Consider the following 12,093-nt stretch of genomic DNA (forward strand, 5'->3'; position numbering starts at 1 on the left):
GTGACCCTGGGGCTGTCGTGGGAGAGGAGTCAGCCGGGCCCTGCCTTCCCCGTGGCAGCTGGTGCTGCAGGTGCAGAGCAGCCTCCGCGGCCTCCGGGGTCCGCGCCGCTGGCCCATCACGTCTGCCCAGTTGCCCTGGTGACTGTGTGACCCTGCCACCCGCCCCCGCCGCCGCCCGCCCTATAAATAGAGGCCCGGAGCAGCTGGGCTCTCTTGGCAGTCACCATGAGGGCGCTGGTCCTGCTCTGCTGCTTTGTGGCCTCACTCCTGCTCCCAGGACAAGCAGGTACGACCCCCAGCCGGTTGGCCGGACCAGCCTGTGACCCCACACGCCCCCGAGGTTTTCTGTTTACTGTGGGGTGGGAGGCTTGGGCGGTGGACGGAGGACGAGGCCTCCGTGACTCCTGGAGGCTGATGGCAGCCCTTTGGCTCCCGGCTGGTCTCACTGAGAACGCACTGAGTGCGGAGACCTGAGAGCAGTCAGGGGGCTCGTGGGGAGGAGGCCAGGTAGCGGAAGCCGTGACCTGAGAGGTGCAGGCAGGTGCAAGGCCTGAGCAGGGGGCTGGGGAGAAGGGCCGGCCGGTAGATGGTAGGGGAAGAAGACCCCAAGAGTCAAGACTAGAGGCTCCTAGGCGGACAGAGGACCCTGGTCTTGGAGGTGGAGGGAAGCCCTGGAGGTCACTGAGTTGATTCTCCCACCTGGTGGAGATGGAGGGGTGCCTGGCTTTGCATGGGTGAGGGCGGTTAGAGGGGCACGGCTTGGAAACGATGGGACAGAGAGGGGCTCAGTTTGGGGCGGGATTGGAGCAAAGAGCTGGAAACCAAATTGGGCAGTTCAGAGGAGGGCCGGGACCCAGTCTGGAGTGGAGCTGGCTTGGCCGGGGGCTTCACTGGAAGGGGGCTGGGGCCTGCATGCCGTGGTTTTCCTGTGACATCTCAGCACTTTGTGTGGCAGAGGCGGTGGCTCCGGTTACAGCATGGGGGTTATTTATAGGTATGGAGGGGGTACCAGAGCATTTTGCCACCTCTGTTCCCAAGACTCTTGGGGCTGAATGCCCCTCCAAGTTGCTTTAGGGGTGCCCTGGGGACCCCCCAGGAGTCCAGGAGTCCCGCTTTGCCTTTTCATGACGACTGTAGGCTTCATTTGCGCTGGGGACCGTGGGGCCCTGGGGGTTCTCTTTCTTGAGCTCTTAGACCCAGACTGGGGAGCCCGTGGCAGGCAGGAGCAGAAGCCAGTCCCTCGAGGGCTGGAGACCGAGGCGGGGGGCTCCGGCCTCGTGTGTGCCACTGGGCCCTGCCCTTGTCTGCCCTTGAGTTTAATTTGGGCTCCGTGGGGCTGCAGTGGCTGGGGTGGCAAGGATTCCAAGCGGCTGTCAGGCGGCTAAGTATGGAAACAGCCGTGTAATCGGAGCCCGAGCCCGGGAGCCACTGCCGACCTCTCCCCTGCACCGCCCAGCCCCAGCTGCCAGCTCCGCAGCTTCCACGCCGGCGCCCCAGGAACTTTTAGCCTTTTAGGGACATCCTTTATCTTTCCTCCCACCAAGGGAACTGGACATCTGGAATGTCCCACAGGCCCTGTTGGGGGACCTTGCCATTGGGAAAGGAGGCAGGCAGGTGCTTTCTGCAAAGATCCTTTCTTTGCAGTCCTTTCCTTCCTGGACTCTGCAGTGAGCACCCCCACCGGCCCCGGCCTGGCCACTCGTGTGTGGGGTCCCCGCCCTCCTCCCCACTGCTCATGGTTTGTGCTGTGTGTTCTTCACAGTGGTGGGCTTCCTAACCCCCAATTGCAGATTGTAAACCCCAGATGGCTTCCTCCTATGATCCGGGGTAGGGGATTCCATGAATGGCTTCCCCCACCCCATAGTGACAATCCTTTCTACCCGTTGACTTGCCTGTAGAATATGCTACTAGTAAATGCCGCCATGCCCACAGACACAGCTTTGCTCCTGAACTTCCCACCTCTGTGCCGAATCCTCATTTCCAGCCGCGTGTTGCTCACCCGTCCCTGGGGGGACCCTGCAGAGCCACCCTTCCTTCTTGTTTGCCGTCCTTGCTCCCGTGGTCCTCTGCACCAGGGTGATGGGCTCCACAGCCTCCCTGACCACCAGTCCGCCCCAGTCCTTTGTAACTACTAGCGTCCTCCTCTTTGTCTTGGGGACCTGGCCTGGGGTCAAGCCTGCTCGAGGACAGAGGAAAACAGCCCCAAGAGGGTTTACTCGTCTGCTCATGGTCCAGGTGAGGGAGCAAAATCCAGAGGAAAGAACCGTGGTCAAGGTCAGACAGCGAGCCCGTGGCAGGCACGCCGGGCCAGGGCCGGTCTCAGCCCACCCGGGAGTTCCTGGCCTCCTTTGGCCCTTCTCTCTGCAGCCCTTCTTGGACACCCCAGTCCTCCTTGGACACCCCAGTTTCTCTGCCTGTGGGTGTGGGGCCACGCATGGCTGCCTTGGGATATAGGGCAAGACCAATGCCTTTGAATTTTGACTCACCAGAGAGCATGTTGGAATGGGGGTGCTGGGAAAACATTTCTTCGGGCTTAAATGGCTGGTGTTTGTTAGGCTGAATTCAGGACAGCCTTGCCTCCTGTTACCTGTTTGAGGCAAAGATTGAGGGACGACAGGGGGTCTGAGTCTGTTCCTCTGCTTCCTCCAGCCCAGCCCTGGTTTGCAAACTCACCCCGTCTGCTCTGGCCTTACTCTGCCATCCCAATGGCAAGAGGTTGGTGCGTGCTGGGGCTCCCAAGGCCCTCCAAGAGTAATGGGGGTCTCTTAGGAACCCCTTCGTGACATTTCCTCTCCCACCCAGAAGGAAGTGGTTTTCACAGCCCCTCAGCAGGGTAGCCCAGGTGCCATGATCCAACTGTGGCGGAGGGCTCGGAGAGAAGGTCATGAGCTGGGGGATCCTGGGGAGGGAGTAGACCCCAGAAGCCTTTCCAGCATGTCCCCCCTCCACTGCAAGCTGTGTCCCCAGCGAGGTCCCCAGCTCCTGGCTTGGTGCTGCCAGATGAGCCATGAGGAGCAGGTGGTCCACTTCCCACATCGGGTGCATGAGGTGCTAGTCTGGTTCTGCTCAGTGGATGCAGCCCCCAGATGTGGGCACTGAGCCTGCTGGCCTGTGGATCCGAGGTTTGGGAAATGCGGGCTTTGCCTCCCATGTGGGTGTGGCAGTGAAGCTCACACAGCTAGCTCAAAGGCCAGAGCTGGAATCCTGGACCAGAGAGGGGTCCGGTGAGGCTGGTTGCATCCACCTGGCCTTTGGGCGCTCGCTCAGGTGTGGTGGCCAGGAAGGAGCCTGATCCCTGTGGACTCAGGAGGAAGACGACCGTTCCTCCGTTGATATGGCCTGAGGGATCAAGATAGGGCATAGATACAATGCCTTCTGGCCTGGAAGGAGGGGTGTGGCTGGAAGAGGGGCGCGTGGATGGGGTCTGCCACTATGGGGTGCACCCCTCTACTCCAAATCCAATCTAAAGCCAGACTCACCATCCCTTTCGTTTAAATACTGCTCGAGGATGCAAAGCGCTTTCACTCAGACACCTTCCTTAATTCATCCCGGATCTAGTGTGTACCTGCTGGTTCTCAGGTGTGGGGCCAAGGGAACGCAAATAGGCATTCTGTCCTTGGCACGCTTACAGTCTGGGGCTGGGGGAGATAGGGCGTCCCCCTTGTGGCTGTGCACACACAAAGAAGACACGCGTGTCCTCAGGGAGATCCAGGTAAATGAGGTGGGATGGACGGAAGTGGATCTGAGTGGATCAGGAAACGTCTTCCAAGTGAGGGAGTGTCTGAGATGGGCCTTGAGAAGCACAGGGTTCAGAAGAGAATGCTGAGGAAAAGCAGGGATGAGCACATTCATGCAGCAGGGAAGGTGGGGCTCAGGCGAGACCCAGGAGGGTCATGGGGAGGAAGGGTGAGGTGGGGTTTGTGGGGAGTCCGGGAGGCTGGGTTGGGGCCAGAGTGTGAGGGGTGCTGGGCTGAGGAGGGGGCTTTGCTCTGTGGGTGGCAGGTAACCACGGGGTAGGGGGGCGTGGTTTCGAAAAGTGCGTCTGGCAGTTGTTTGTAGGGAGGAGTAGACCGAGCTGGGATGATGTGTACTCTGGCAAGGGAGAGAGATGGACTGGAGGGCAGGCCCCACAGATGCTGGGGAATAATCTGCGGGACTCCTTGGCCCAGCGAGCTGGGCAGGAAGGAGCCCCCAAGGGTTTCGTGTAGGCCACAGCAGGCAGCATCTTGCCAGAAAAATAAGAAAAGACTAGGATCGTAAAAGAACTGATTTTAAAAGGTCATCTGAAATCATCATGAATTCTGGATCCTGGGGGAATGCCTGGATGCAGATGGTTAGCTTAGGAGGAAGGTCGGGTCTGGGGATCCAGAAATGAGGCTCGTTTGGGTAAAGATGAGGGCGAGGCTGTGAGATCCCTGAGGACACTGCTGCAGAGAGAGAAAAAGAAGAGAATCCAGGACCAGTCCCTGGGGAGTAGGAAGAGGAAGAAGATAAATGGATTTCAGGAAGATGGGATGAGATCCAGGCAGAGGCATGACCTGGCAGCAGAGGACAGGGTGCTTCCTGCAGAGGCTGTGAGTCCTGCGGAGAGGCCAGGGAAGGTGAGGCCTTGGCTTGGACACCAGGAGGCTGCGGACGGGTCACTCAGTGAGGACGCGGAGGCACGTTCACCGGGAGAGACTTTCAACATTAAGTCTGCGAGAGCTAGAGGACGGTGAGAGGAGGTAGGGTGGCTGACTGTGCAGAGAAGGCGGTGTGTTCCTGGGCCGACAGGGAGGATGCAGAGGAGCAGGAAGGGCTGATGATCGTGGGGCATAGGGTGGATGTCAGAGTTTGAGAGCGAGGTGGACAGGTCCGAGGGGCTTTGAGGGGGGATCTCAGAGGGATCCCCTGTACACTCGAGTTCACTGAGCAGTGTCTGTGCCCACCAGGGAGCTCAACGAGGAAGTGAGGATCCTGGTCTACAACAGGATTGCTACAGAGCGGGGAGAAGGCCATGGAGGGGAAGAACCAGCCAGAGCTGACCAAGAACCCCTTGAGGTAGAAAAGGAGGCCGGTTGTCCTGAGATGCGTGGGATCGAACAGCAGGGTCCAGACCAGAACCTGGTCTCCAGTCCAGCTGAGATGAGGCCAGGAGGTGACCAGTGAATCAGCATTTTCATCATAGCAAACGCTGGTCTCTCGCTGTTGGTGAACCAGCCTTCTCGAGCCTTCAGATGCTGCAGAGAAGGGGGCAAAACCCGACCCCAAGCTCTGTCCCAAGGTGTTCATTCCGCAGACATGCACCGACCTGCTCCCAGGAAGCGCTGTGTTCAGCTCTGCAGGGACCATTACTTTGGTGGAAGCTGGCGCAGGGCATGGTGCAGGGCACAGGGCCCAGAGGTAGCCAGGCTCAGGTTTCCTCTGGGTGTTTTCCAGGTGGCTGCAAGGCCTCCCTCCGCAGCTCCCTGGCCCATTGGCAAGACTCATTTCAGGCTGAGGGAATTTAGGATCTGCTCCGGGTGGCCAGGGCCCTCAGAAACCCCCGCACCTTCCTCACCTGCCTTCTCAAGGGCCTTCTAGACTCAGACACATGGCTTCAGGAGCCTGCCTCTGCCCTGTCTGTTTCCTTCTCTCCTTGGAGGTTCCCTTCTCTCCCCAGACACTGGCCTTGCTTTGTCCCCATGAGACGTGCCCTGAAACTCATTCCAGCAAGGGCTAATGGCTCAACACTTAAACTGTCACTTTTCCAAGTCACTTTTTGTTTGAAAGGAGTCAGAAGATTTTAGCTCAACAAATGCATCTCTAACATGGAATTTCTCATTGCTTTGGTGGGCAAGGTCTTACCCTAAGTCCCTAGTCACGGTGTTGAGGCAATAGATAGTCCCCAATCCTGAGCTGTAGAGCAGGGCTTCCTCTACCTGACCCTGAAGGAAGGAGACAGGGAGTGGACTGGAGCCACGGTGGCCACAGCTGTAGGACTTGCTCTGTGGTTAAAAAACTCACCCGCTGCTCACCCCCAGCCTTGCTGTCGTCAGCAGGAGGTAAAGGGGGTGGCGTAATTCGGCAACGGGATGGGTCAGTTTTCATCTGCGCTGAGTTTCTGGAGACATTCGTTTCCTGGTCTGTGTTACCTGGGATGTATCTTTCTCGGGGCTCAGGGACATCCCATCCCATTTGGTTTCAGCCTCATCCCTCTCCAGCCACGAAGACGGATTTGTTCAGGGTCAAAGTCCCAGGCACCCCTCTGGTGTGGGCAGATGCCTGCCCCTGTCACTTCCTTGTCCCCTCAGAGACCTCCAGGTCAGCCTTTCCTGAGCCACCAGTCCTCAGGGTGAGGGGCTGGGGCGGTGGAGTCTGCTCTTAAAATGCCTGAGCTGTCAGGTCCGCCGTTCACACCCCTGGCAGGGCCTAGAGCATCTGCCTCTTCCACCCTCCTGCTCTTCCCTGCTGGTGTGCAGGGAAGGCTGGTATCATTGTTTAGTCGCTGAGTCGTGTCCAACTCTTTGCAACCCCAGGAACTGTGGCCTACCAGTCTCCTCTGTCCGGTTCCTCTGTCCTTGGGATCTCCCAGGCAAGCATACTGGAGTGAGTTGCCATTTCCTCCTCTAGGAGATCTTCCAGACTCAGGGATTGAACCCATGTCTCCTGGGTCTCCTGCACTGGCCGGCAGATTCTTTACTGCTGAGCTGCCTGGGAAGCCTGAGGCTGGTGGTGGGTGTGCCCAGTTCTGAAGCCCATGAGACCGTGGCGCTGGCGGGCAGCTCCTGCCTGGTGCCATCCCAGGAGCCTGTGCTTCCTGGGACCACATCGTCAGGGCCATAGGAAGGCACAGTCGCTGTTGCTCTGTCCAGTTCCCAAGCCGCGACCCAGAAGGATTTCGGGTGGGACATTGGCCCAGTGGGGCAGGCTCCCCATGTTCATGGCATGTTAAGTGATGAGAAGAGGCTTTTCTCCTCTGGCCCTTAGGGTCCTTGTTTTCCACAACCTTGAGGGCCCTTGACCGCTAGTCCTCTGTCAGCCAGAGTGCCCAAGGGCAAAGGACGAGTGCAGACTGTGTGGCCAACCCTGGGGAGGAGGGTTCAGCACAGCTCCCTAAAGAAACAGGCAATGCAGCCCTGCCTTGGGAATCAGGATGGACACGTGACTCGGGGTGATGGGCAGTGTGTGATTATCAAGAGGCATGACGGTACAACGTGGAAGCAGGGTACAGCAGGAAGAGGGAAGGAAGGGCGGGGCTGGGTAATCACACAGGGTGGGTTCTCAAGGAGCGAGGCAGGACCGATTAGGCAATCAGGGTCCCTCTCCGAAAGGCCCAGCTCTCTAGCCCTGAGGCCAAGCCATGCCCACTGTGATGTCCGGGCTGGCCGCACTGTGCTGGCAGGAACCGGTTATGCCCCTGCCCTGAGGTGCTGCCTTCTATTTGGGGAGATGACACGCACTGAAAAAAAGATGTAACTAACACTCTGGGCAGCTCTGTTTGGAGTTCAGAGGAGGGCTGGAGGTCTGGCCTCACGGAAGGGCAGGGTTTTGCACTGGGTCAGCTCCAAGAGGACGGGGCTGAGCATTTGTTTAACTTGCTCACCGCTCCATCGCCGATGCGTAGCACAGCGCTTGGCTCACTGGAGGTGTTTAGCAATGTCTGATGAATGATGAAAGGTGACTCTTGTAGGCAGAGACGGGGCAGGGTCGGGGAGCATCTGGAGCTGGGGATCAGAGCCGGGAGCGGGAAAGCTCGGACCGTGGTGCTGGCAGAAACGGGATGAGAAGAGCTCTGGCTCGAACGTGGGGCTCCCGTTGAGGGAGACCAGACCACCCTGATGGGCTGGAGCCCACCTGAAAGGGCCTTGAATGCTGAGCCAAGCCGCTGTCTCCCTAAGCCCTCAGCATGCTCTAGCCCCTCCCCTTCCAGTAAGCTCCTCCCCTTCCCTTCCCTCTCTCTTATTTTTGGATCCTTCTAGAGCAGGGACTGCATTCTGAGCTCCAACAGGTGCAGGCAAAGTCTGGCCTGGAGTTTGGGGCCTGTGGGAAGTGGGTTGCACCAGGAGCCCCGCCCAGAACCAGGCCAGGGGGAGCCCTGGGGTGTTGGAACCCCTGCCCTCCCTCCTTACCTGCTCCAGGCCACTGGCAAACCTGCGGCCCCTGGTTCTCCTCCAAGTGGCCATTCAGTTAGGACCTCGGCCAGCGCAGTTGCCTCCCATAGAGTTTCCCCTAGATGGCAACAGGTTAACACAAAGCCATTGCCTTGATCTCTAGGTCCCCAAAGTGCCTCTGATTCTATGGGTGCCCGCCCTGTATACCCGCACCGCACCCCCCAGAGACACTTCCAGCCATTGCTGGTTATTTGCTTTTCCCCAAACTTCCTCCTATGCTTTATTAATCAAGGGTCAGGCAATAGAAGACCATTTATTTCTCTAGCTTATCCCAGGAGGTTGAAGACACCAGGAACATTCCCTGGGACCTAGGAAGGGGTCTGGAAACATCAGGGAGGGGTCACAGCTCTCGCAGTGGCCTGGGGGAGCCCAACCCGGCCTCAGGCTCCCAGAATATGAAGCCTGGGTCCCAGGGGTCCCAGGAACAGAAGGCCAGCGGCGAATCCACCTCTTTCTCCTGTTTCTTCCTGCCTCAGTTTTGTTTCGGAGTAGGTAGTTAGGCCGGTGTCCTCTCCACCCAGACCTCCCTCCCCTGAGGCTGCCCATGAGGGTACCCGGGGGCGGGGGCAGCATGCACTCTGAGACTCTAGGACAGAGCAAGCCTTGGCATCATCACAGTTCACCAGCGAGCCCCTTACCACCTCGGCACCTGTTGGCTCTGCCTGTAGAGTGGAATAATACTCGCCCTATTTACAGCATGGGGTTGTTTTGCGACTAAAATAAGAAAGTGGCTATCGGATGCTTAGGATGGTTTTCGATCTCAGATACTTTTTAAGGTTAGAAGGGCTGTGACAGCGATTACAGGCTCTCACTGCGGACAGTATTCCTGTAGTTTGAGCCTCTGGTTTCCTCGAATATCGTGAAACGCAAGCGACTCTGAAGATCTCATCATCAGCACAGCTGCCCCTTCTCGGCGCTGCAGATATCCTCGGATTCTGTCCTCAAGGAGCTTACAGACCGGGAGGGCAAGCTGTCCCTGTTGGTGATAGGAGCAGGGAGCCATATAAGGCAGGTGTAATCGGGGCTAAAAATAAATGGCCAGAGCTTGCAGAGTAAGTGGGAGCAGGGACGGGGCCCCAGCGCTGGGGAGCACGACCAGCATAGCCTCAGAGGGGCTGGGAGGCTTTCGTAGGGCCGGCTCAGGTGTTGGTTCCTGTATTATTTTCCTGGGCTGCTGTAACAAATGACCTCAAACTAAGTGACTTCAAACAAGAGAGAATTTGTTTTAATTGAAGGATAATTGTTTTGCAGTACTGTGCTGGTTTCTGCCATACATCAACATGAATCAGCCACAGGTACCCATATGCCCCCTCCCTCCTGAGCCTCCCTCCCACCTCCCACGTCATCCCAGCCCTCCAGGTTGCGACAGAGTCCCGGTTAGAGTTTCCTGAGTCATACTACAAATTCCCACCAGCTATCCATTTCACACATGTGCATATGTGCATGTGTGCGCTAAGTTGCTTCAGTTGTGTCCAACTCTTTGTGACCCTATGGACTGTAGCCCGCCAGGCTCCTCTGTTCATGAGATTCTCCAGGCAAGAATACTGGAACGGGTTGCCATGCCCTCCTCTAGGGGATCTTCCCGGCACGGGGATCTAACCCGCGTCTCCTGCGTCTCCTGCATTGCAGGTGGATCCTTTACTGCTGCTACCGGAGAAGCCCCTCCACACATAGTAGTGTACATCAAAAAACAGAAATTCATTTTCTCCCAGTCAGCACGCTGGAAGTCCAAAGTCGAGGGGTGGGCAGGGCGCGCTCCCCCAGAGGCTCCAGGCGAGATTCCTTCCTGCCTCTTCCAGCTTCTGGCGGGTCCAGCAGGCCTAGGCCTTCCTTGGCTACTGGGTGCGTCTCTCTGATCTCTGCCTGTGTCCTCACATGATCTCTTCTTTGTGTGTCTCCTCCCCCTCTTATAAGGACAGAAGTCTTGGACTCAGGGTCCACTCTAATCCCATATGAACTTATCTTGATTAATCACCTCTTCATAGACCTTATTTCCAAATAATGTCATATCCTGAGATTCTAGATGGAACACTCTGTCTTTCTGATATTTATTTATTTATTAGTAGCTGCACCAGGTCTTACTGGGTCACACAGGGTCTTCAGTCTTCACTGCAGCACTCAGGATCTTTGATTGGGGCATGGGAACTCTTAATTGCATCATTCAGGATCTTCTTGTTTCCTGACCAGGGATTGAACCCAGACCCTCTTGCATTGGGAGCACAGAGTCTTACCCACTGGACCACCGGACGTTCCCTCGTTGCTGGCTCTGAGCAGTTCTCGTCTGTCTCCCAGGTTGTCACACCTGTTTCCTTGGTCCTCTCTCCGGCCCCACGGCCCACACAGTTGTCCCCAAAGGCTAATATGGAGCTCTGCGAACACTCCCAGGGTGACTGTGTCGAATGAATGGATGGACAGCTGGCCGGGGATAGGGAATTTTAGGAATTTTAGTGTCTCGCCTAGTGGTGGTCCTGGGGAGGATCGTGGGGAAGATTTTCCAGCTCCCTGTGGTCGGTCACGTGTGCCCAGGTACAGAGTGAGTTGGAATTGGCACATCTGGAGGGCAGGGGTCTGGTTCCTGGTGGCCCGTCGTGTGATGGAGAGAGGCAGCGAGAACTGAGAACCAGCAAACTCCCCCGGGAGTGCCTGCACCCAGCTCTGCACTGTCTCCTGCAGGGGAGTGGCCAGAGAAGAGCAGGATGGGGGGCCCTCCTAATACTCAGCAGACATCACATGCAGAAGGAACGTCTGGGTGACCCTCCACGGCCATCTGTGAGGGGGTCACTTCTCAGCCTCCTATGCTCCCCTCGCCGGAAAGAGCCCCCAGCTGCAATGTATCTGGGGCTCCTCAGGGTGGAGTTAGGGGTCCCCAACCCAGAGACTGGGGTGTCAGCCAGCTCTGGAAGCTGGTGGCTGTAGCTCTGTGGTTTGTCCTGGGTCTGGAGGGATGAAGAGGTGGGGGGCAAGTCTCCAGGGTCCCCTCCCCTTTCCAGAAATGCTCACCAGTGAATCCAGTTTATACCCAAATGCCCTACCCCTACCCCAGGAGCTGCTGCAATGAGCTCCTGGGGTCCACATCCCTGTCTGGTGCTGAGACTCCGCTACCAGGACGAAATTTCTCTCTCCCTGCCTGCCACTCCCTCCAATTACCTGCTCTGTCTTTGAGGAGAGGATCTTTATATTCAGGAATCCACATTGGCAGCCACTCCTAGGACCCTTTGATCACAAAATAATAGGCCAGTTAAGTGCCTCCGCCCATGGGTGCTTCTCTGGTTCTGAATCCTGGTTCTGAATTCCTCTCTTCTGGAACTTTGAACTTTCTGATTTGTGGAAAGGCCTTACATTTTGTCACCATTCACCTATCCTCTCCTCCCATCCACCCATCCATGCATGCATGCATCCATCCATTCATCTGTCTGTCCATCCATCCATCCATCCAGTGGCTGTTCTAGATGCCAGGACATACAATCTCTGATAGACAGGCAGTCAGATAAGCAAGTTATCTAGTCTCTTAGACATTTATAGGTACAGTGGAGAAAGAGAGACTAGGATGGAAAGAGGGGACCGAGGGTTGGGAGGCAGCCTCAGCAGGGTGGCCAGGGAGACCTCACGGAGAAGGTGACAAGGAGCCAGGACTCAGGGGAGGATGGGAGATAGCCAGGCAGTGAGGGGAGCGTTCCCCAGCTGAAAACACAGCATAGGGAGGCAAGGGGGGGCCTGGCACTCCCAGAAGAGCAAAACAAAGAGACAGAAATGGGTGATGGGGAACAGGGCTCGGAGGGTGTGTGCAGAGGAGGGCATGGGGCTCAGGGAGGGGCTGTTCCATAATCCAGGTGAGAGATGACAGTGCCTGCCTGCCTGGTCCTGGGCTGGCAGTGCTGCTGGGTGGGTGGGGCAGGGGGTTAGGGCTGGTGGGAGGGAAACAGTTAGATTGAGAGATTTTGAAGGTAGACCACAGGTTCAA

The 12,093-nt window shown here is 57.3% G+C and overlaps 1 protein-coding gene across 2 annotated transcripts in view; it reads left to right on the top strand.

Moving 5' to 3' along the window:
• The first annotated feature begins 215 nt into the window (after nucleotides 1-215).
• Nucleotides 216-12,093, top strand: part of SRL (sarcalumenin) — a 37,002-nt gene continuing 25,124 nt past the window's right edge. For both annotated transcript variants that reach the window (XM_086376023.1, XM_086376024.1), the window contains exon 1: nucleotides 216-286. In XM_086376023.1, the coding sequence (XP_086232149.1) occupies nucleotides 226-286 (61 nt within the window). In that variant the 5' untranslated portion in view covers nucleotides 216-225. The remainder of the gene's footprint in view (nucleotides 287-12,093) is intronic.

Source organism: Bos grunniens, chromosome 25, assembly GCF_055505025.1.
Source record: "Bos grunniens cultivar Pamir isolate PY7600 chromosome 25, Bosgru_T2T1.0, whole genome shotgun sequence".
NCBI lineage: Eukaryota > Metazoa > Chordata > Mammalia > Artiodactyla > Bovidae > Bos > Bos grunniens.